The 26,025-nt window shown below is 48.5% G+C and overlaps 1 protein-coding gene across 2 annotated transcripts in view; it reads left to right on the top strand.

The window, feature by feature from the left end:
* LOC146045576 (transmembrane protein 263-A-like) overlaps positions 1–26,025 on the top strand; it is a 282,338-nt gene that overhangs the window by 152,269 nt on the left and 104,044 nt on the right. The window contains exon 3 of one of the 2 annotated variants that reach the window (XM_083164536.1): positions 18,845–25,664. The exons of the other annotated variant lie outside the window; for it this stretch is intronic. Coding sequence (XP_083020662.1) covers positions 18,845–19,131 — 287 coding nt within the window. The 3' untranslated portion in view covers positions 19,132–25,664. Of the gene's footprint in view, positions 1–18,844; positions 25,665–26,025 lie in introns of those variants that run through there. 2 annotated transcript variants of the gene reach the window in all.

Below are 26,025 nucleotides of genomic sequence, written 5' to 3'. Positions count from 1 at the left end.
AACATGGCCCAGCGGGCTTGACGAGCTGTAAGACATTGGGCGTGCTTGAGGAATGAGAGATTTTTATGGTCGGAATACAAAGTTTTTTATGTCGTGCCCCCTCCAGGAGGTACCGCCACTCCTCCAACGCAGATTTGACTGCCAGTAACTCCTGCTCCCCAATGGGGTAATTCTTCTCTGCTGGAAGAAACTTCTTGGAGAAGAAGGCACAGGGGTGAAGCACCTGGTCCTCCCCTTTCTGCAACAAGATTGCCCCTACCCCCTCTGAGGATGCGTCCACCCCAAGAATAAAGGGTTTGTCGAGGTTTGGCTGGAGAAGAATTGGGGCGGAGACGAAAGCATCCTTAAGTTGTTGGAAGGCTTGGGACGCTTCAGGTGACCACTGACTTGGATCAGACCCCTTACGGGTGAGAGCAGTAAGGGGTGCAGCAAGGGTGGAGAAGTTCCGGATGAAACAACGATAATAGTTTGAAAAGCCCAGGAACCTCTGGATGCCTTTGAGCGTGGTGGGCGCTGTCCAGTCTAAGATGGCTTTTACTTTTTCTGGATCCATCTCTATCCCAGTGCTGGAGAGGATGTGACCAAGGAATGGAATGGAGGTGACCTCAAAGACGCACTTGTCTAGCTTGCAGAACAATTTGTTTTGGCGAAGGCGCCGCAAGACCTCAGCTACTGTTTGCCGATGGAGATGGAGGTTAGACGAGAAGATGAGGATGTCATCGAGATACACCACAACGGAATGATACAGTAAATCTCGAAATATGTCGTTTACAAATTGTTGGAAGACGGCTGGAGCGTTGCAAAGACCAAATGGCATCACCAGGTATTCGTAGTGGCCGTCTCGGGTGTTGAAAGCCGTCTTCCACTCATCTCCAGATCGGATCCGGATCAAGTTGTACGCCCCTCTTAGATCCAATTTAGTAAAGATGGAAGCCCCTCGGATTTTGTCAAATAATTCGGTGATAAGGGGTAATGGATAGCGGTTTTTGATTGTGATATCGTTCAGGCCCCTGTAGTCGATACATGGCCGGAGGGTTCCGTCTTTTTTTTTTTACAAAGAAAAACCCCGCTCCGGCTGGCGAAGTAGATGGTGAATGAACCCTTTATCCAAGTTTTCACGAATGTAGTCAGACATGACCTTGGTCTCAGGCAGAGACAAGGGGTAGATGCGGCCCCGCGGTGGGAACTTCCCAGGTATCAATTCTATCGGACAGTCCCAGGGACGATGAGGCGGCAGGGTATCGGCACCTCCCTTGCTGAAGACGTCAGAAAAAGAAAGATATGGTGCGGGTAACGACAAGGGTGAAACTGGTGAAGACGAAAGACTGGGACCTCCTACTTCTTGAGGATTAGTTTGATGGAGTGGAATGACACGAGGCATGCAAGTAGTTAGGCAGTTCGTACCCCAGGCTTTGATCTCCATACTGGTCGAATCAATATGAGGATTATGCTTAGTAAGCCATGGTAGGCCCAGGACTACCTGGTGTGAGGACTGAGGAAGGACAAAAAATTCTAGAGTCTCTTGATGTAAAGCACCCACGAGAACTGTTACTGGATTGGTTTAAAGGGTGATTTGCCCACTGCTGATGCGACTCCCATCTACTGCAGTGAGAACCAACGGTTGGGCCAGAGGTTGCACCGTCAAGGAATGTTGAAGGACGAAAGAAGAAGAAAGGAAGTTCCCGGCCGCTCCGGAATCTAGTAGAGCCTGGATCTTGATTTTCCCCTGAGGGCACACAAGGGTAACAGGAATGGTGGGCACAGTAGTAGAGGGAGATGAAAGCAGAACTCCTAACCTGACCTCCCTCGGGGAGGTTAGGAGGGGTCGTTTCCCGGACGCAGTGGACAGGAAGACAGCAGATGAGCGGAAGAACCGCAGTACATGCAAAGATTCTCTCGACGTCTACGGGACTTCTCTTCAAAGGAAAGCCGAGAGCGGTTGATCTGCATGGGTTCATCTGGTGGTGTAGTTGTGGAGGGACTTGGTCTTGGAACAGGAACAGCGTTGGTGGTGAGACGAGGGCGGAGACGATCAGAGCGATTTCTCTCTAGTTGACGCTCCTGCATCCGTAGATCTACTTTGTTGCACAAGGAGATAAGTTCAACCAAAGTAGCAGGAGAGTCACGGGTAGTTAATTCGTCCTTAATACGACCTGCTAGGCCATTCCAGAAGGCGGAGACGAGAGCCTCTTCGTTCCATTTTAATTCCGAAGCCAGAGTCTGGAACTGCACAACATATTGTCCCACTGAACGACTGCCCTGGCAAATCCTCAGGATCTCAGTAGCGGCAGAAGACACTCTGCCCGGTTCGTCGAAGATGCGACGGAAAGAGGTAATAAAAGCTTCATAGTCATTGAGCAGGGGATCAGCGCGTTCCCAGAGAGGGGACACCCAGTCCAGAGCTGACCCTGCCAGGAGAGACACAATATATGCCACCTTTGCCTTGGAGGTAGGAAAGTGAGAAGACAATACGTGTGTGGCCACTAGGGTCACTCAAAAGCGCTGGTTTCTACAGTAGATGGGTAGGGATTTTATTCAATCTTTTGACCAAGCTGCAGCCTCCTATTCAGAGGAATTGTGTACCTCTCACAGTGCAAATATAGATAATAGGTATCCAGCAACAAGCTGGTATCTCTAGGTGGCGCTGCTTAGTCAAAATAAACAATTAGTCATTCAGATCCAATTGGAATATGCATATATTTATTAAAAATACAATTCATCATAAAAGGAAAACATTTTCCTAAACATACATAACATACTACATATAACATACAATAAATATTTAGGCGAAGCTGATGTTAGCTTTTGAGTGTCTGTATACTGAGGCTTATTTTATAAGATGACTGTTTGTCATATCATAGAGGCATTTTCAAGTATAGAGGCTTATATAATTACCAGTCCCAAGGGCCGTTTGTAGTGGATAAATTTCACAGATTTTTGCTGCAATGTCCTATTGGACTTCCTCCCTTTATCTGAGCCAGGTATATGTTTGTAATCCTTTGAGTGGTCAACCTTTTTTCAAAGGGACCGGCTCCAGGTGGTGTCCGTCCAATGGAACTTATCTGTTACACAGTAAAACTGTGTGTAGATTTACTGCGGCGCTGGGCTGGACTGCTTCCGGGCTAAATAAGCGAGGCTCCCAAGTACGCGTTTCTCCGCCTGTTGGGTAAATCGGCGGCTTCATCAGCTGGGTGCCTCCATAGCGTCTGCCTCTGTCCTTTTATGCGGTGTCCGTTCGTGCGGTTTCCCAGCGCGAACTTCCGCATTTGCGTGTCACGCCTCGTTTTCGTGACCCTTATTTATCAGGTCCGGTGGCCATCTTTGATTTTTCATCCAAGCCTCATTTTAGATGACCAATCCCTTTCAAATTGGCGGCCATCTTTTTTAATATAGGAAGTACATATCTCTTACGCCTCCATTTGCGTTTCAAGCCTCAGTATGCATTCCAAGCCTCGTATTACAACCCGGGTTGAAACGCAAATGGAGGCGTAAGAGATATGTACTTCCTTTATTAAAAAAGATGGCCGCCAATTTGAAAGGGATTGGTCATCTAAAATGAGGCTTGGATGAAAAATCAAAGATGGCCACCGGACCTGATAAATAAGGGTCACGAAAACGAGGCGTGACACGCAAATGCGGAAGTTCGCGCTGGGAAACCGCGCGAACGGACACAGCATAAAAGGACAGAGGCAGACGCTATGGAGGCACCCAGCTGATGAAGCCGCCGATTTACCCAACAGGCGGAGAAACGCGTACTTGGGAGCCTCGCTTATTTAGCCCGGAAGCAGTCCAGCCCAGCGCCGCAGTAAATCTACACACAGTTTTACTGTGTAACAGATAAGTTCCATTGGACGGACACCACCTGGAGCCGGTCCCTTTGAAAAAAGGTTGACCACTCAAAGGATTACAAACATATACCTGGCTCAGATAAAGGGAGGAAGTCCAATAGGACATTGCAGCAAAAATCTGTGAAATTTATCCACTACAAACGGCCCTTGGGACTGGTAATTATATAAGCCTCTATACTTGAAAATGCCTCTATGATATGACAAACAGTCATCTTATAAAATAAGCCTCAGTATACAGACACTCAAAAGCTAACATCAGCTTCGCCTAAATATTTATTGTATGTTATATGTAGTATGTTATGTATGTTTAGGAAAATGTTTTCCTTTTATGATGAATTGTATTTTTAATAAATATATGCATATTCCAATTGGATCTGAATGACTAATTGTTTATTTTGACTAAGCAGCGCCACCTAGGGATACCAGCTTGTTGCTGGATACCTATTATCTATATTAGGAAAGTGAGAAGACTGCAAGGTGAAATGAACATCGCATTGGTTCAGAAACCCACGGCATCCTCTCGGTGAACCATCATATTTGCTGGGGGTTAGTAATTGCATATGATGAGGAACCACGGGTCCAGGTGTAGGAACAGGGACTGGAACCTCTGGTGCTGAAGCCACAGAAACTGAGGGAGCCGCCTGGGGCGGAGCCAAGGCCTGAAGAAATTGAGCCACTTGACGTTGGGTAGCCTCTACTTGCTCCAGACGAGCCATGATGCTGTGGAGTGCGTCCGCCATGGAAGCCTGTTCTTCACCCGACTCCCATCGGGTCAGTACAAACTGTCACAACTGAAGGGCTGGATGAAGTCGTGTGGTGTGTAGCAACCGGAGACGGACCAGAGGAGGAAGGATTAAATCGTGCAGGTTTAATAATAGAATTCATAAATGGAACAATACACACTTGAATACTTTCTTTAAGTGGCAGTTAGTGGTAATAAGAATTGAGCCAGCACGGCACTTTGAAAGAAGAAAAAGTTAATTTAAACAATGACAGTTCAAGCACTGCCGACGGCAGGCTGGGGTCTTGAGTTATGAGGAAATCCGGAAAGAGAGTGTACTTGATGGTAATGAGGGATCCTTGAAGACTGAAAGAAGATGGATGATGACAGAAGAATGGGAAGTTGCTTGGAAGCAGACGGCTTGAAGAGCTATAGGCCAGGAAGCTCAGGGATGCAGGCAGAGACCAGACTGTGGAGAGAACTGGCAGCGATGGGGTTAAGCTGAACCGAGACCAACACAGAGCACTGAAGCAAGGCACCAAGTCAGGAGAGGTGAGTCAGAGAGCCGGAGTCAGCTGGGAGCTGTGAACGCCTCTGGAGACTCTTTGTACTGACACTGAACAGGCCTAGGCAGATCCCCTATATCCCTAGAGGGCGTCTGCCATTGGCTGTCAGGTCAGTATGGGCGGAAACCTCAGACAAGGACCAATCTGCTATTTGCCCTTTACCAAGATGGCGACGCCGGCCTCCCGGCGCCCCTACAGCACATACCGCTACACTTGCCGGCGTCCCACGCTGCCTGCTGCCCACCAGACTGCCGCTGCCTGCTGCCGCTGAACTGGAGACCACTACACGCTAGCCGACGGCGGGCGCGAACGGGTGAGTAGTAAGCCCGCCGCGCACCGCAGCGGCTGCGTGTGACAATTTATACAGCGTACCTCCCACCTCTTCTGATGGGCGAGATTGTACTAGGACACGGGTGCATGGCTACCACCAGGGCCGCCAAGAGGATGGGGGTGTACTAATTACACGGGCCTGCGCTTGATGGAGGGGCCCGGCGGGGGCCCTGGTCCACCCCCACCCTCTGTCCCGCCATGGCAGCAGCAGCACACGCCTACAGCATGTGCTGTGCAATAACACCCCCCTCCCCCCCTAGACTTTAGAGTGTTTTTTTTTCACCCCTCTGAACGATTTGGGCGTGGCCTAATCATGGGAGGTGCTTATGCCTCCCATTATAAGGCCACGCCTCCAACATTTTACCGGGGCCCTGGCTACCAGGACACAATTCAGCCAGAAATGTGTCATCAGCCACCTGGACCAGCCACCTGGACCACCAGCTGTGTAAAGAAGAGCCTTAAAACCTTTCTTTTACCCCTGAAAGAGGGAGAGCCACCCGGTTGTTCAGGAGCCTTCTGGATGTTCCGGGAGGGAAGGTAAGGATGATGCAATCCCAACAGCTTTGTCCCCACATCCACATTGGGGGGTAGTTTTGGGTAGCCTCGCACTCCTGATTCAATAAGCATGCCTCTGGTTGTCATATTACCACTTCACTATACTTCCAATACTGATAAAGTGGAGAGTGATAAACAACCAGCCAATCAGCTCCTAGCTTTCATTTTTCAAACCCAGCATGTACAGATGGAGCAGCTCCAGCCGACGGAAGGGAGTGCCCGCTGCCGGTCCCCTCTACCTTGCTGCAGCCCCCACCAGCTCCCCCCACTCCCTGAAGCGGAGATGGGCAGGCAAACCGCATCCCCGTCAGCCCGTGCCAGCTCAGGGAATGTGGCTCTACATCTGTACAATAACATTTAGGAGCTGATTGGCTGGCTGTTTATCACTCTCCACTTTATCACATTTTGAAGCTTATAGCACAAGGCCTAAAGCCATTTTGTTGGCTACAGGGAAATCACTAGATTACAGCCTATTCATGCTCTAGCAGTCAGCAACATCCCATGAACCAGTCATGGAATAAAGTCATATAATCCCCAATACTAGTTCCTGTATTGCATCAGTCTCCAAAATGGCTGCCTCCGCTCTGATACCTGTCTCTCTCCTTGTTCCTGATGGCAGTCTGACAGAATTGTTCCAGCTTTTGTGTAAATGTAGCACTAGATGTCTCTGGAGTCTGAATATTATGCAAGCTGTACTCCAGCTGACCTCTCGGAGCCGGGCAGAGAGAGAACGTACTCACCTAACACTCTCCTAGATCCTTTCCTTCCCCGGCTGACAGACATTTCAGCCTTTGGATGCGCCATAGGAATATTTTAACCTTTTCGTCCATCGCTAAAATGTCATTTTTCCACGGGCTGCTCAGGCCAAGCACTGACCTTTACATGTCGAGGGACAGGGTTGCCCTTTTCTATGGAGTTTTACAGATAACTCAGACAATAGAGTCCTCAACAATATGTCCGCCTTCTCTCCTTTGAATAGAGTGGATATGTGTTACCTTTGTGGATTGTTATTATGCCTTGCTGGAACGCTGTCATATACAACATGGTTACGGTATAAGGGGTTGACAGTCACTAGGTCGACCAATCACGGTCGACAGTGACAGCCGACACCTAAAAATTGTCAACATACCATAGGTCGATGGTGCCAAAAGGTTGACACAAGCTTAAGATGGACATGGTCGACACATCTTTTTCGCTTTTTGGGTGTCCATGTTGACACACTCCTCGGCCAACGTGTTACACTCATAGCTTGGCAAAAAAAAAACTTGAAAAAATTAGGTCGACATTTTGTCTGTTGACCTAGCCATTGTCAAACTAACCTTTCAACCCTGTCAACCTTAGACATGTGTGCAGGGAGGGCGTGGCCACGAGGAAGCTACAAGACTCAAAAGGATAGCTCCGGCTCCGCCCCTTTCTTAGCATGGCCACCGGCCCCGCCCCCTGTCTCTTATAGCTGGCTGTCCTCTCCCACAGAGGACAGCCTAAAATTAGGCAACACTGCATTGCAGAAGCTGTCATTTTTTGTCAAGGTGTCTACTTTTTAACTCGTTGACTGATAATTGGGAAGTTGTGTACGTAAAATCGCACAAAACGAAACCCCTTTTGTACGACTGCCCCTAAAATAACATTTGCGTAAAGAGCTGTTTCCTCTCGATTTAAGGCAAATGGGCGCTTTGTTCTCAGGTTCGCCCATCGCTGTGTTCCGGCTCTTTCAGCGCGGTCTCCCATGCTGGGCATTGTCTTACTGTAATTGTCACAGCATCCTCTGCTGGAAGCTTAGCTTTGTAGGTATAAGAACACTTCAGTGCTTCCAGTCAGCATAACATCTCCTGTTCTATGGATCTCTGGTGACATCTAAGAAGGGTTCTGTGCTGGAGTCACTCTCACCCAGTATCTCTGGTGATATTTACTAACAGAGCATGTGACACTTCCCAGACGCGGCGCATAACAAACCGGGCTTTGTGATAACCTAAAACCAACATAAATTGGCCACATTTGTCCCAGTGTCCTCCTCTAGTTCCCCCTGTACTACATCATTCATAAACTGCATGTGAGATTCATAAACCTCTGCGCCGACAGATCCTTAATGTCAGGACATAGTGTAGGTCCTCTTGTCGTCACAAAGAATGCTGGATGTACAGATATTGCGCCTGTTGCTGGTTTGGTATTGTCAACAGTGTCCAAATAGTCAATAGGTTAATACCAGGGATGGAGGGTTAGGCACTAGGGGTGGGAATTATGGTTAGGATGGAGGGTTAGGCACTAGGGGTGGGGGATTAGGATTAGGCACTAGAGGTAGGGGATTAGGCTGCAGGGATGGAGGGTTAGTCACTAGGGGTGGGGATTATGGTTAGGATGGAGGGTTAGGCACTAGGGGTGGGGGTTTAGGATTAGGCACTAGAGGTAGGGGATTAGGATTAGGCTGCAGGGATGGAGGGTTAGTCACTAGGGGTGGGGATTATGGTTAGGATGGAGGGTTAGGCACTAGGGGTGGGGATTATGGTTAGGATGGAGGGTTAGGCACTAGGGGTGGGGGATTAGGATTAGGCACTAGAGGTAGGGGATTAGGATTAGGCTGCAGGGATGGAGGGTTAGTCACTGGGGGTGGGGATTATGGTTAGGATGGAGGGTTAGGCACTAGAGGTGTGGGATTAGGATTAGGCTGCAGGGATGGAGGGTTAGTCACTAGGGGTGGGGGATTAGGATTAGGCTGCAGGGTTGGAGGGTTAGTCACTAGGTGTGGGGATTGTGGTTAGGCTAGCACCAAACTATTTTTTGTGGCACGCCTGCATATTTCAAAGGCCCTTATTCTGGTTCACTCGCAAAGGCAAATTCCTTCTCAAATGGACAAAACCATGCACACTGCAGGTGGGGCAGATATAACGTGCACTTTGCGAGTGAACCAGAATAAGGGCCAAAGTGGAGAGCTGCCTGGGAGCTTACAATCTTGCCTCTTGAAATACAATGATACAGAAATCACTGAGCAACTTGGGGGTGAAAGCCGTGGGTGAGAATTTCTGACCCATAGTTTTTGGCAGCGTATCACCCACGCCAAACAAAAGCAGGGCACTAGCGATGAAATAATTAATCTTCCCCAGTGGGAACAAGTATTATGCGCTCCGTGAGTTGGCATTAAAACAATATGATTGTCTATACTTTTATATTGAGGGGTATAATGGGGGAAAAGGGCATTTTGTCTTTTTGCTCGCAAACCGTTACATTGAAAAGAGAATTGTTGGCTTTTGTGGCAGCGCGTAAAAGCGAATAAAGTGCGCATATTGTGCAGGCACGTCAGCGGTTCAATGAGTTTTATCCGTACTGATTGTTACATCTGTAATGAAGGTTTACAGCAGCCGTGGTCATGCCGACTTTATCTCTGTGGGATCCATCTTGGCGCCTCTTGTTTATTAAACTTCCCTTCGCTCGGCTCCAAGCCTCTGCTAGTGAGTCAGTAGAACAGGCATCCATCACTGCGTATGTCAGATGACAGCTCGTGGGACCCGACACTCATCTGTCATCCTGACAAGACAGGTACCCACTGAAGGCTCACTTAATGAGGAGACTGCCGGCTGCCCCGCAACACTTGCCAGCTCCCCCACGCACTCGCTGAGAGGTGCCAATCGCAGAATTGCCAACCCAGCTACAATCGGAGCCCCCCCTGCATGCGTGTTCTGAGTGCAAGCTCTTGTACAACTATACGTTACACCAGTGTCTCTGCTGACTGCTGCATATACTGTAGGTCCGTCCGGGCAGCAGTATCCTTGGGCCTCATTAGTGTTTGTACACAGGACAGATCACTGGGGCTAATTCAGATGTGGTTGGGGGTGCTGTCGCTGCTTATATAAAAGCAACAGTGGCTGCTAGTTATCTGGTGATGCAGCAAGGGGGCGTTACACCGCCAGGGCAAGGACGCAGTATATGGTCTGGCCCCAGCACCATTAGCCGGCTGCGTGACCCATGGGGGCACTGAAGCGGGCCACCGCCAAGTCCTATACCAAGGCCAGGAAAACTCCGGCATCTTTCCTCCCTTGCCCCCAAATGGCATCAGACTGTCAATCACTGATGCCAGTCACTATCCCTTGTTGCAGGACCAGTTTACCCATTATGCGCTAGTCAGTTATTTTATGTAGGATGTTATTTATAGTCGTTTTATGTTACTCTGATGTGCCAGAAATATGGTCGACTCTAATGCATTAGGTCGACATGCAAAATGTTGGTTGACACATGGAGAGTCGACATACATTTTATTCGATTTCAAGATTCCCTTTTTCTAACTTTTGCACACCGTACCATCCACATGGACTACAGCAAGGCACTTGGGGCCTGATTCGGAATCATTCGGTCCGCTGTGTGTTCGCACGGTGGGACCGATGATTCTGCCCTGAGCATGCGCTAATTCTCATATAAACATGGGGCCTTCACCCACCTGCACAGTCGGTGTGTCACTCTCACAGGGGGGCGGGGGGTGGTAGGACGGAGCTGGTGGCGATGTTGCATGGGAATGCCTTCGCGTTCAGCTTTTCCCATTACATTGCGTCTTATTCGCTGCTGTATTTGCTTACCAAATGTTACATTGCAGTATTGTACTAGCAACCTGCCACTAACGCTGCAAAGTAGCATTTCATATGCAGATACAGCCTTGGTCGCACACAGAATACAGGTATGCCTGATATCATTTTAATCATCAGAAGCTGCTTGTGCATCCTATTTGCCAGTAAGAGGCCTTGTAGCCGAAAAAGTTGCACGGAAAGATGATCTGCGCTACCAAGTCATGGCGTGGCGTGACTGTACTAGCTTTGTAATACGTGAGGTGGCTAGATGTATGTGGACACATCTGTATGATTGTGTATACATCCGGTGAGATATTGTTCCCCGTGTTTGCATGGATCTCAGTGTGCGCTGCTGAGTTGCTCTGTCTGTGTTCTCACTGAACAACTGCAAAGATCTTTCTTAACCCCCCCACCCCTCTATTTTATACAGTTCTCAGGCTTCTCTTCCACACCTGACCCACGAGACCCTGTTGTACTTGTCGGAACCCCAGAGGGCTGTCAGAAGTCCCCGGGGAAACGCTGCCAGAAGCCGGGTTGGGGGATACCACAGGAAAAATAGCTGTTTCCATGGCAACTGTTGGCGTGGAACAAGCTAAAGGGAACCAGGCGTACTGAGAAGCAGGCCTGGAACACAGACGGGTATTTAACAGCATCGGTGCTGCAGGGTGGCGTATATTTTGTAAAGGAACAATGTTTTTTTTATGTATTTATACATTTAGCGCCCAAATGATGCATGCGCTTTGCTAAAATCTGCTGGTCAGGTTATGAATTAAGTTAGGCAAATCATTTGTGGTACAGAGTGTCGTGCTGGGAGTGTTCTCTGACTGCTTCAGACTGGTTTAACATTAAAAGTGATAAAACTGCACCTCTGCCTCCACAGCCGTGTTACAGTCCTCTTAGCTGCCCATGCGCCCAACCACTTCTGTCCTGACCGCTGAGAGCATTGGAAAGTAGTTTCCAGTATTGGGTGTCGCCCTCTGCTGTACTGCTTCTAGCACAGTGTGGCCTGTATTTCAGCGCTAATTTACAGACCAGATCGGTGTTAGAAGCATCAGAGCAGAGAGCGACACCTCAGGCGGGAAAAGGAACTGCATGGGTTTTGTGTGTCATATCTGTGTCATAATTAATATATGACAGTTTTTTAATCGGAGGTGCTTAGTTGTCAAGGAGGAGCTTAATTTTTCAGTGCGCTAATGCACTGGCGTAACTAGCAGCCCAAGCAGTGGCAGAGGGTAGCAGGCTCCATAGGGGCACAGGGTCCCGGCGCTGAAACCTGCGTGAGCCGGAGGAGGGATACAGGGGAAGGTGAGGTGGTACCTGGGCAGCGTGAAGTGCCCGGGGGCTGTGGGTGCAGTGGCGGAGCGGGCAGTCCGCAGTGTCCGGGAAGAGCTGAGTGAGCGGACTCAGCGGACACAAAAGATAGGCCGGCTGCTGAAATGCTTTAAGAAGGCATTATATTGGCTTGGTACTAGTCATATTATTTTTGGTGTTAGTCCTAATTTAGTTTATCTACAAAAGTTAATTAGCGTGACCACCTACAGGGGTATAGTATAATGCAAAGGTGCCCCTACTCCTAGCTTGAGACACTAGAGGCTTTTTCTTGGTGCTCCTCCGTCCTCCTCCAGCCCTGGATGAAAACTCTATGGTGGGCCACCGATAAGGACCAATCACAGTGCAGTTACTGTGACTCCTCCACAGATTATATCAGGGACACCCTTGTCTGCTGCTCTTGCCTTTATTTATGGCAGCCAATCTTTTGTATATTAAACTGTTCATCAGATTCTCAGAGCGTACCTGGAAACTCAGGCGTAGAAGTAATAAGCCTGGTGAAGTGATGAAGTGGAAGGTAATAATGCACCAGCCAATCAGCTGAGTTTGAAAAATGTCAGGAGCTGATTGGCTGGTGCATTATCACCTTCTGCTTTATCACTTCACCTGGCTTAATACATCTGCCCCCTCAGTACTCCAACAACGGGGTCAACATGACGCCACAAGCATTATGCCGACAATGGGAATATCGTCAGCCAAAAGGTCGACATGGGGTTTTCACTGGGGGGGGGGTTTGTCCACATGTGCCGACAGGCGGTATTTCATGCTGTACCACCCACTAGGGTGTGGAGGGAGAATATAATTGTTTGCAGGGTAGTAGGCCACCGAGCCCGAAGCATGGCGATCAGACGCGGTGCACTTTTTCGGTGCCCATGTCGACTGTGTCGACATTCGGGACCCAAATCTTGACCTGACTGTCGACCTTTTCATTATCGAACTAATGCGTGTGACCGTTTGAACCTGTTGACCTTAGCCATGTCGATTTTTTTTTTATGTAGCGACCTAAGCCCTGTCGACCATCAGTGGTCGATCCTTAATTTGGTCCACCCAATGACCCATACCTTTCAAAATCCATGCAGTTCCTCTTTCCTGCCTGAGATGTCGCTCTCTGCTGTAATGCTTCTAGCACAGACTGGTCTGTATCTCCGTGTTGAGATACAGACCAGAAGCACCAATGCAGAGTAGTATCCCTCAAGGCGCGAGAGAGAGGAACTACATGTGTTTTGAAATTTGCAGGGTGCTAGTATGAACACTACATAGGTCAGGCATGGGTAAACAATTGCTTTCCAGCTGTTGTGAAACTACAAGTCCCATCATGCCTTGCCACAGTTTTGTTATTAGGGGATGCTAAACCTATGGCAAGGCATGCTGGGACATGTAGTTTCACAACAGCTGGAGTGTCACAGTGGCCATAATGCTTTATTGTACCTTGTGTGTGTCTTTCTGAGGCCTGCGCTCTCATGTTGAGCCTGCCCTGTGTGTGTGGAAGACAGCAGAGTAGATGGAAGTGACGGTTACCAGCACAGACCGTGTGGGGTTACACTGAGAGTGAATCAGAGGCTGGAAGGAGCTTCTGACAGATGGATGGAGTGATATCAGCGTTGGGACGTGAGAGATGAGGGGAAAGGAGAACATACAGGACAACAACATGACACTATCTGTGCGTGTACTCATCGCCCTGTTCCACACGTTCCGGCGAAATGTGCTCATACTAATTATCCTCATGCGTGATAGTAGCTGCTTCCAATTGTCATTGTTCCACCTAGACCCAGCCGTATTCTTCCTCTCTCTTTAACGTCACGTTGGTGCTCTGCACCAGCGCCGTGACCATTATACATGCAGGAGTCCTGCCTTGGCCCCAGCATGACTGTAAATGGTGACAGATTGTGTCTCTCACCAGTTCTGACAATGTCTGTGCCCAGCCGGCAGTGGGAAGTCTGGTTGTGGCGTGACAGAGGAGCCTGTCTAATGCCCAGCATGGTTCTCTCGGCCCATACATCATCCTGTCACATTATGCAGGGCCCACAATGCCAGCCATTTGTTGTAATATAATTGGTAGCATTAGGGGAGTTCCACTGCCCAGTACCCTCTGCAGGAGGAGGCCGCATGCTATTCAGTGTGTGGGCATCCGAATCCCGCACTTCATTTGTTCTACTCGGCTTGGAAAGAGCCGTACCGGTCTAACCAGTGTTAAACTTGTGCCCCCGCTGCCGCCACCTGACGTTACGGTTTCACGGTTCTTAAAAATAATTCTGATGTTATTACAGTAAAAACAATATTGCAAAAGCAAGAATGGAGTACCAGGAATTAGAGAGTTCCTGGGGAAGGTTTCTGCATTCTATAGGTACGGGGGGGGATGTGTCTGGCAGGGAAAAGAGTGGAGGCGTTGCCCGTAGCAACCAAGCAGCTTACAACAGGCATGGCCAAACTGTGGCCCTCCAGCTGTTGTGAAACGACACATCCCAGCATGCCTTGCCATAGTTTTAGCATTCCCTAATAGCATATCTGTGGCAAGGCATGATGGGACGTGTAGTTTCACAACAGCTGGAGTGTTATAGTTATGCTACAGAGAATTTAATTGGTTGCCCTGGGCAGCTTCACTTATGCAGTCTTTACTTTCCATTATCACACAGGGAGAAAGTCTTAAGGAAAGAGGACTCCTCTGTATGTAAGAAGCCCCTCTGGTGTCCACAGCAGCTGTACAGTACATTTACCACAGCATGACCGCAACTAGGCGAAAACCACGGGGTCATGATTATATCTCCCAACATGACCCATTCCAGGAGGAACAAAATGCTCTGCTCCTGGACTTACTTGCCAGTGGCAGTTGCAGAGGTTGGACTGCACCACTGTCCAAAATTCAGATAGGGGGATCACACCTGCCAGTGAGTCCCGGCCTGTGGTGTTTGGGGTGGCAGTTGGTGGGGCTCCCCTTTCTGAATTCTGGATCATGCTGCAGCCCCGCATCTGCAACTGCCACTGGCATGGAAGTCCAGGAACAGAGCATCTTGTCCCTCCTGGAATGGGACATGTTGGGAGGTATGGGGTCACGTTCCCCGGGTGCAATATGTTATACTCATACATGCATGCAGGAGGGGTTGGGACAGAGCGGAGCCAAATTACTGAAAATTCTAGTTTCAGCCCTGACCACAGACTGTCCTCCTGTCCTGGAAAGGTCTAAAGTATCTAGGTAGACGTCAATCAACACCACAATGTAAAATGTCATCATTGACAAAAAAAACAGAAGCAAAAGGTCGACAAATTAAAAGGTAGAAATGAGTATAAGTTTTTTTATGTCAATGTCAACACTTGACATGGATCCCCAATAAACATAACTCGTACCCTTGCATGGCTTTCTTTGCGGAGTACATGTGGATTTTAAATCCATGAAGTATTAAAGTCCAAAACGTTTTTTTTTTTAAATAACTGAATAACGCTTGTCAACTTTTTGCTTTGTCGACATTTTGCCAATTTAAATTTTTGGTGTCAACCTAGACACTTTAGACCAGGGGTGGTAAAACCTGTCCTCAAGATCTACCAACAGTCCATGAATATCAGGAAACCTGTGGATCTATAGTAGGAATGAATGCAGCAGGTTTAAAAATGTGACAGTTAGTAATGACTACAGCTGTGCACCAGCTTGGTGTTCTGGGGAATGTGACAGTTAGTAATGACTACAGCTGTGCACCAGCTAGGTGACCTGGGGAATGTGAAAGTTAGTAATGACTACACCTGTACACCAGCTAGGTGACCTGGGGAATGTGACAGTTAGTAATGACTACACCTGTACACCAGCTAGGTGACCTGGGGAATGTGACAGTTAGTAATGACTACAGCTGTGCACCAGCTAGGTGACCTGGGGAATGTGACTGTTAGTAATGACTGCACCTGTGCACCAGCTAGGTGATCTGGGGAATGTGAGTTAGTAATGACTGCATCTGTGCACCAGCTGGGTGATCTGGGGAAGGTAACAGTTAGTAATGACTACAGCTGTGCACCAGCTAGGTGATCTGGGGAATGTGACAGTTAGTAATGACTTCAGCTGTGCACCAACTAGGTGATTTGGGGAATGTGACAGTTAGTAATGACTACACCTGTGCACCAGCTAGGTGATCTGGGGAATGCGACAGTTAGTAATGTCTACACCTGTGCACCAGCTAGGTGACCTGGGGAATGTGACAGTTAGTAATGACTACAGCTGTGCACCAGCTAGGTGACCTGGGGAATGTGACTGTTAGTAATGACTGCACCTGTGCACCAGCTAGGTGATCTGGGGAATGTGACAGTTAGTAATGACTGCATCTGTGCACCAGCTGGGTGATCTGGGGAAGGTAACAGTTAGTAATGACTACAGCTGTGCACCAGCTAGGTGATCTGGGGAATGTGACAGTTAGTAATGACTTCAGCTGTGCACCAACTAGGTGATTTGGGGAATGTGACAGTTAGTAATGACTACACCTGTGCACCAGCTAGGTGATCTGGGGAATGCGACAGTTAGTAATGTCTACACCTGTGCACCAGCTAGGTGACATGGGGAATGTGACAGTTAGTAATGACTACAGCTGTGCACCAGCTAGGTGACCTGGGGAATGTGACAGTTAGTAATGACTACAGCTCTGCACCAGCTAGGTGATCTGGGGAATGCGACAGTTAGTAATGACTACACCTGTGCACCAGCTAGGTGATCTGGGGAATGTTATAGTTAGTAATGACTACAGCTGTGCACCAACTTGGTGATCTGGGGAATGTGACAGTTAGTAATGACTACAGCTGTGCACCAGCTAGGTGATCTGGGGAATGTGACAGTTAGTAATGACTCCAGCTCTGCACCAGCTAGGTGATCTGGGGAATGCGACAGTTAGTAATGACTACAGCTGTGCACCAGCTAGGTGACCTGGGGAATGTGACAGTTAGTAATGACTACAGCTGTGCACCAACTAGGTGATCTGGGGAATGTGACAGTTAGTAATGACTACAGCTGTGCACCAGCTAGGGGATCTGGAAAACGTGGACCATAGGTAGACGTCGGGGACCAGTTTCGCCACCCCTGTTTTAGACCTATCAATAGGATACATATCTCAGGAGAGGCGCCAGAGAGCAGTTGATGCTTCCCTATAAACATGACGAGTATATGGGCACCTTGTGGCTATCTCACCGAAATTCTGTCTGTGTCGACTATTTACAGGCCGTTGTATGTGGGTCATGGTCATCAAAGGTAATCCCAGGTAATGACATTTCTTAGCATTATATATATTGTGGCCAGAGGCAGTGAGAAAACAAGGTGTCATATTGCTGCAGGGGGTCTCATTAATAACAAGCTCTCCCAATGGATGCTTCTTGTTATATTGGTTAATAGGGGAAAATAAAGGTATACAGATGTAGCCACGCTCATTGTTGCTGCGATGTAGCTGCTAGTGCCCATTTAGCCCAGAAAAGTCACATTCATGGCACAAATCTATGCTGCATGAGCGTGGTGGCGGGTGTGCGCCAATCGTCACGGATGTCGCACGTGGTTATTGGCATGAAAACGATGACAACATCTGTATGTAGCTGCAATAAACTTGTAACAATCTAGATCATACCATCATCCTAACCTGTGAATACATCATTGACATTATTTTACCTATATTACCTAATTTCTTTAAGAAGAGAGCCCAAATCTTCTTTTATTTTTTTTATTCAGAATAATTTGTGATTCTGGTTTCCCCCAAGATGATCGGCTCAACCAAGGGGTGGTCTGTGGGCATGCACAAGCGATCACACCATTGCAAAAGGGGGGGTCATCGGCCTACCCACTTTTCCTTCTTGTGAAGTGGTGAGTAGGGATGCGGGAGACTTTTCCAGGTTTCTGGGCGGCCTTGAGGGCCAGACAGTTTTCAAAAGCCGCCCAACCATTCTGGAAGGATAGGCAAGTATAATTGACAGACTGCTGCCATTTGGTGGTTGGGAAGAGAATGGTGATGGCCTCTGTTTGTAAAAACTGAGACATATTGCTGCCGTTTAGGGATGAGAAGAGGGCAGGGATATCCGTCGTAGGATGGGCGGCTTACGCATTACCATGGGTGCCGTAAGCCGCCCGATGATGACTTGAGTGATCCAATGCTGTGTTCTAGGACATGGGTTAGATCAGTGGTGTAATTAGAGACTGCTCGTCCCCCTGCCAAAATAAGTTTCTACTCCCATATATTTTTACCTACTTGCCGATTTTCAGGGGTTTCTTGCTCATTGCCAGGGTGTTTCCTGCTTGTTGCCAGAGGGTTCATGCTCGTTGCCAGAGAGTTCTATGCTCACAGTAAACCCGTGCTTCCGGAATCCGCACTTCTGGGTAGCGCTCTATACGCTGCGCTCCCCTGACGGATGCTAGCATCTGTCTCCAACAAGACAACGGCCATTTCTGTAGGACTTTTTCAGCAGATTTCACGCAGATGGCCAGACTGCATAGAATATGGAGAACTGAGTATTGGAGAGTAGGATCCCGACTGTTAAAAACTCGATAGTTGGGATCTCGACTTACAGGGGCTATTCTCCCTCGTGTGGGTCCACGACCCCCATAGAGGGGGAACAGATCCTGTGGCGAGCACAGAGAGCATGCAAGTGGCTTCATAGCATTGGGCCCCCTGTCGGATTGCCAAATATCGGGAGGTCATACCATACTCATATGGAGATGGTCAGTTTTCCATTTGATAACCAGATATTTAGCTTTTAAGTGGGTATAATGTAAGATTGTTTCCTTAACTACTTTTCGGCGTATTTGCACATAACAGCAGTTGATGCGGATGAGAACTATCTCTAATTGTTCTTCTACAATGTACAGTAGCATAGAAAATCCGATGATCACCTGGATTCTTCTACTTGATGCCAGTGATGATATGTGTGTGTAATTGTTGAAGAAGAACATGTAAGATCTGAAGATGATAAAGTTGATACTATCTTCTTCTATTCCAGATTCTGCCAAGGACCACCCAGACCCCCCAGCAGGAGTAATCTGGAGAGTAACAGGAGGACTGTACAGCATGACCCGCGGGGCTGTGGGGGCCACCCTAGGAAGCGTCGCATGGGTGGGCAGTAGAAGCTTTGAGCTGACGAAGACGGCGGTTACCAGCGTGCCGGCTGCCGGTGTGGGACTGGTTAAGGGAGGCGTGTCGGCAGTGACTGGTGGAGTCGGAGCCGTTGGTTATGCTGTTGCCAGCAGGGTCTCCTTTGCCCCCAAGAAAAAGGACAAGTTTGATTAAACAAAGTACTCAGCCCCGTCTCAGAATCCGCTTGTGTCCTATCGATGACCAGCAGGCGGAGGCTCTCTCTTTGTTCAGGACCCAGCTGTCCTCTGTTGATCACCACCCTTTCGGTCCAGAGCAGAAGATGAGCCTCTTAGTTGACCCCATGCATTGTAATATTGAAGTATTCTCTATCGAGGAAGAACATTGTAACTCATGAAGCCAGATAGAGCCTGTTGTGTTACGTGGGCAGTGCAGGGTGTAATAGGTTACCTAAAATAAAATGATCTCCTGCAGGGTTTCACACAAATGTAGGTCAGCATTAGGCTGCTGTGTGTAGGGCAGTGTTCCCTGGCATGCTGATTACTTTAAGATAACAATAACTTGTGCTGCTACTGTAGATGAGTGCAGGTAAGAAACCCAGGGGAGCATTCATTCAAAATATTAAAACTTTATTGCAATTTGTGATTTTCTTAAAACGTTGCATTTCTGCAACTTATTATGAGTCAGTTGCAAATATTGAGCTGCCACGCCTTCCCCTTGGCTGCCACGCCTTCCCCTCGGCTGCCCCACCCTCCTCTTGGCTGCCACTCCTTCCCCTCGGCTGCCCCACCCTCCTCTTGGCTGCCACTCCTTCCCCTTGGCTGCCACTCCTTCCCTTAGGCTGCCCCACCTTCCCCTTGCCCGCCACCCCCTAGGCTGCCACTCCTTCCCCTAGACTGCCCACCCTCTCTTGGCAGTCACTCCTTCCTCTTGGCTGCCCACCCATGCCTTGGCTGCCACTTCTTCCCCTTGGCTGTCACTCCTTCCCCTTGGCTGTCACTCCTTCCCCTAGGCTGCCACTCCTTTCCCTTGGCTGCCCCACCCTCTTCTTAGCTGCCACTCCTTCACCTAGGCTGCCACTCCTTCCCCTTGGCTGCCCCACCCTCTTCTTGGCTGCCACTCCTTCCCCATGGCTGCCACTCCTTCCCCTAGGCTGCCACTCCTTCCCCTTGGCTGCCACTCCTTCCCCTAGGCTGCCACTCCTTCCCCTAGGCTGCCCCACCTTCCCCTTGGCTGCCACTCCCAAGGCTGCCACTCCTTACCCTTGGCTGCCCCACCTTCCCCTTGCCTGCCACCCCCTAGGCTGCCACTCCTTACCCTAGACTGCCCACCCTCTCTTGGCTGCTGCTCCTTCCCCTGTCTCCTTCCTCGAGGCTGCCACTCCTTCCCCTTGGCTGCCCCACCCTCCCCTAGGCTGCCACTCCTTCCCCTAGGCTGCCACTCCTTCCCCTTGGTTGCCTCTCCTTCCCCTTGGATGCCCCACCCGCCCCTTGACCATCCCACCTAAGATGAGACTGGATTGCGACGGGAGATGTGGCTTCGCAGACCGTATGGAAAACGCTACAAATCGCAGAACACACTGGAAATATATTGAACTTAATGGCCGGACAATGCTGCTGATAAGTGCGTAGCAGCTTGGAGCATCTGAATTGCTCCATGAAGCAGATGCTACATTTTAATTACCTTTTTTATTTTTATTTCCAGATTATAATATATATATATATATACATGTAGTGTTCCCCTCCCCCAGCTGTGCTTCTCTGTACAGCGAGGATTCTGCGCAGTGTGAAGGTGACTCTGTAGCACTGCGCCTGCTGTTCTCACGTACTTAGATAATTGCTTATACTTCCCATGTTAGGGACCGTCGGATGCCGGCCTCATTAGCAGCTTTGCCGTCATCCCTATGAACCTAACACTTACTCCAGGGTCAGGGCCCTTCGGTAGGTTACTGTACGTGGGAGACTTTGAGACCACACATATGAAATAATAAGTCTAGACCCTCAATAGAGCCCATTGTTTGATTCTAAAAAATCTTTTTACAATTTTTTTTTTGCAAGAACCATTCCTTAATTTTAGCGCACCACCGCCCTAAGAGTAGTAACTTACTGGGGCAGTCCTATTGCAGGTGACGGCCCTTACAGGGGTGCAGGAATATTGGTAAAGCTGTTCCGCATTCTATCCTGATGTGCCCAGCTGAGCATTGCCCCCGGAAATGGTGCAGAGCCGTATAGAGGGGTATGGGTCATTGGGCGGACCAAATTTAGGTTGACATGCATTGGGTTGACCACTGAACGTCGACAGGGCTTAAGTTGACACCTGAAATAGGTCGACGAGGCTAAGGTCAATAGGGTTGGGAGGTCAACAAAAGCATTAGTTCATCAGTCAAAATGTCAACGTTTTTCATGTTTGTTTTTTTCCCGAATGTCGACCCAGTCAACATGGACACCGTCAAAGTGTACCTCATGCTTCGGGCACTATTTTATTCTCCCATCATGCCGTAGCGGATGGTAGGGCATGACATACCGCCTGTCGACACATGTCGGCTGAAAAACTGTATGTCGACCTTTTGACTGTCGACCTTCCCATTGTCGAGCTAATGCTTGTGTCAACCTTCCAACCCTGTCGACTTTAGCCATGTCAACCCATGCCAGGTGTCGACATTAGCCCTGTCGACCTTCAGTGGTCGATGCAATGCATTTCGCCCTAAATGGCCTTGACCCAGTGACCCTATCCCGTATATGGACGTCAAGCTCTACTTTGCATGTGACAATTTAGCAACAAAGGAAAGACCACAGTCTGCAGCCCCGATATGAGGAGCGATCATCCTGACAGCCCTCCTTTACCGTTACCGTCGCTCAATAAATTCTATGCAGCAACAAAAAGTTGCAGCTAACAGGATGAGACAGTGGCTGGTAATAACTTTCCTGATCCTCTTCGTGTCTTAATCAGCAGTGACATTTACTTTTTTCACATTAAATAGATGGGATCACTTTCATTTATTTTTCTCTCATTGGCATCTTTATTAAATTGTCATCTTCTGTTAATATTGCTGCTACTTCCCCCAATATCGCGTCTAACAGACAGCTTGATGCTGCAGTGATTGCAAATGAGACCTGGAACCCAAGTAGCCTTCTGTACCCACGCAGCAGGCAGACTTTGTAGGAGGGGACTTGATTGGCTGCACCGATTCAGCCTGGGCCAACAGGTACTGGATTCCCAGCTTGCATTGCAGCATTTTAGCCTAACAGATTGGGTTTGCTTGTTGTACTGTGGTTTTCCTGGGGTGATCCTGGTTATTACGCAGGAAATATGAGCCCAACTTCCAATAAAGCTTCCCATCGAACGTCTTAGCACTGTAGTTGAGAGCGTAATGCTGCCGTATGCAATATGTCGACCACTATTGGTCGACAGGCAAAAGGACGACCGGTCAAAAAAAGCCAATGCCCAATAGGTTGACGTTGACTGAATGTCGACACAAACCAAAAGTTGACACTGGGAAAGGTCGACACTGGGAAGGTCGATGTGAGTTTTTCATGTTTTTATGTCATGTCAGCATATGTTGACATGGGCGTCCAATAAGGGTAACGTGTTTGCTTGGCGCACTATTATTTCACTCTATACCGACATGGATGGAGAAGTCCGTAAAAATAAAATAAAAAATTATGTCGACTATAAGCGTGTCGCCCATTTGTCAGTGTCCACCTATTGCATGTCAAGCTTTTTTGTGTGTCCATGTATTGCCTGTCGACCAATAGTGTTGGACCTTATAACTGTCAACCTATCAACCGGATCCATGCAGTGGGGTAGATCTGCTTTCAGCCTGGCTGGCCCCACAGTAGGTAGTTACCCCCGGTCTACACCTGCTGACATTATTGTATAATATGTTTATATTGTTCTGAGCACAGTTATAAAACACGAATGTCCCATCTTGGGTAGATACATTGGTAACTAGCACTTAGATTAAAGGGTTAGTTTGAATATATTGTATAATTAATATATTGTGATTGACAAAGTGTATAGGGTGACTCTAAAGGACTGACAAAACAATATCAGAGGGGCGTCCGGCTTCCGCAAGTAAAATTATTACCCTGTCTATAAGGGGGAAATGTAAGAGCCTACAAGACGAAGGCATCTCCTTGCCTCCAACGAGTCTTCACATTTTTTTCTTTTAAAGCGGCAATAATTTAAAAGGCGGACCCGTCTTGCTAAACAATCAGGCAGATTCGCTGGAAATGTGCTGATGCCTTCATCTTGTAGAACCAGCTGAGAAGTTGCCCATAGCAACCATCTTTGTGACGGTATTTATCAGGTACATTCTGTAAGTCAAAGCACTCTTTTCACTGCTGATACATCTTTCCCTAGTGTTGTTCTGTAGGGCAGAAATTAAAATGTTGGCTTTTGCTGTGGGTTCCCCTGTAGTTGTCTTACAGAATTGCTGACATTCTCGAAGGGTCAGCAGCTTTTCCCTCAAGTCATCAAGCTGCTAACTGCTCTCTGCCAAGTGTTGGAAGGACATGGCAGGGAAACGTACTCTGAAACGGTCAGTTCTATGAAATACAGATAAATAGGTTGAAGGCCATGTCGGCTTGTCTGAAACAAACAGTATATTCATACCCTCCAACATGACCCATTCCATTAGGTACAAAATGCTCTGTTCCTGGACTTCCTTGCCAGTGACAGTTATACCAGAATGCCGGGTAGGACCCGGGAAATTGAACACGGGAATTTGCCAGGGCATGCCCTGCCTCAGACCCCATTTACACTGCACTTCAATCCGGGTTATTCCCATGTAATGCCCTTTTACACTGAAAATGGATCAGCCCTGTCTTTCCCTGCTGGTGTCAATAAAAACGGACCTGTTTGAGATGAGGTCACAAGAAAGGGAAAAGGGAGGGGGTGGGATCTGCGATGAGGTCACAAGAAAGGGAAAAGGGAGTGGGTGGGGTCTGCCCCCAGCATTGCAGCAATGATGGTGCAGGTCAGGTTTGGGATCTGTCAAATAGTCAGGCTGAGGGTGATGCTGTGGGACACACTGCGTGACAGCCAGCGTGTATTGTGTGTGTTGCTGCAGATGAGGCTGTAAACACACTGGGGAGAGTGCTTCCAGCACAGACTGTTGCTGTAGTGTAGGGTACAGGCTACAAACAGCGTGGTAACGCTGCTGCTTCTGCTGCTGTGATGCTCCATGCGCTACCATGTGCCCTGTGCGGATCTCCGGCAGATGACATCATCTGCCAGAGCCACAGAAGCACCAATCAGCTCTTCGCGGCCTTCTCCCCGCCAAATAACCTGGGTAATGACCATTTACACCACCCTGAGCCCCGTGTCCGACCCTGAACATTGCCGGGTCAGATTCCTGTGGAACAGTAACTGCGTTATTTTTTTTAGCCCATTTACACCCCGCCCCGGGCTGGAGCGGCAATATCCCAGGTCCAACCTCTGGTGTAAAAGAGGTATTACAGAGGTGGGGCTGCAGCACAGTCCAATATTCAAAAAAGGGGAGCCACACCTACTGCCACCCCAAACATCACTGTCCTGGACTCACTGGCAGTTGATGTGACATCCCCATGTTTGAATTTTTGACTGTGCTGGAGTCCCACCTCTGTAAATGCCAGTGACAGGGAAGTCCAGGAACAGAGCATTTTGTACCTAATGGAATGGGTCATGTTGGAGGGTATGCTTCTGTTGGACTGTCACCCAGGACCATTCGTCTTCTAGGTCAAGGTGACCTTCAGATCTGCCATGTTCTTGCAGCGACCACTGGTAGGTTGACTACTATAAGTCATTGCGCCCTTCTGAAAAGTACATGGTTTGTCATAGATCATGTCCTACTTTCCGGAAGGTGGGCAAGTCTCCCCCATTCCCCCCAGAGTCCCCGCTCCCCCCCCCCCCCCCCGGAGCTGGGGAAAGAAGTGCCGTAAATCGCAGGGGCGGGACTAAAATGACGCGAATCGTGTCATTTTAGCTCTGCCCCCTACTCTCGGACACGCGAATCAAGGCATTTGTGTGGATTGGGGAGGGGCTTTGATACATCAGCCTTGTCCCCACCCTCCGACCTGCACATTTGGTTGTCCCCTCCGGGCTTCTCCCGCAGAGTGGCATTAAAAAGTCGGCAAGTATGGATCATGTATGTTGGGATTTTTAGCGTATCTTTAATGGGCGTGGTGTACAGGAGGTCCCACTACACACCCTGCACCTATTTTTATCAATACCTACTCTCCAGAGTCCCGCACTAGTAGCAAATTCCCTGCAGAAACCACCAGAAAAATGGAATGGCGGCCACTTTCCTGGTGTTTCACACGTGCATTAGGAACGTTACTGGTAGTGCGGCAGCCATTTTCATGGAGACCTAGACACTGGGACAGCGCTAGGGTCTCCCAGTATCCCGGAAGCTGGAAAAGAGCCTCCTACTCTCTTGATGCGCCCCTTGTTAGGATGAGTAGGATGTGTAGAACAATGGCTGCCATAAATAAAGGGTGTAATCTATTCTCATGACCCTTGCCCCCTCCCCCCACCAAGTTACTGTAGCTCCATTTTGCATTGCCTTGTTATTCATACTACATGAATAATCCACTGGATGCTGGAAGAGAGCGAATAGCGCTTTGTGTTCCCTCTTTATTCACTATTAAACACTGTTCTAAGTATGTTTTGTTGCACCCTATTCAGCCGCTTATGGGAAATATTCTGTTACTCTGTATTTTATGCAAATAAAGGAGAAAATAACTGGGGCTGTGTTCAGCGTTTCTGCGAAAGGCTGTTATCTTCTGGGTGAGTGGGCCTTTGTTAAGGGAACGGCTTTCATTGTCGGATGACAGATTTGTCTGTCACCTTGTCTCATCAATGCTCAGTTTTTCATTGAACGATGATCTAAAAGTAGAGAATTAGAGATTCCACCTTAATTTTTCCTTCTCGTTTTAACAGGAATCGCCATAATTGTACCTGTTTGTGCTGTTTTTCTCTTCCTTTTTTATTTTAATTTTAACTCCGTTTGGGCCTGATTTTATAATTGTACACTCTTCCGACGTTCACGCTGCAGAACAATTGTCGGTGGACTGCCCAGGTGCCTCTACTGCAAAGAGGCAAATTAAT

This window comes from Crinia signifera, chromosome 11 (assembly GCF_055691185.1).
Source record: "Crinia signifera chromosome 11, ASM5569118v1, whole genome shotgun sequence".
In the NCBI taxonomy this organism is placed as follows: Eukaryota; Metazoa; Chordata; class Amphibia; order Anura; family Myobatrachidae; genus Crinia; species Crinia signifera.
This window is presented reverse-complemented; position numbering and strand designations above follow the sequence as displayed.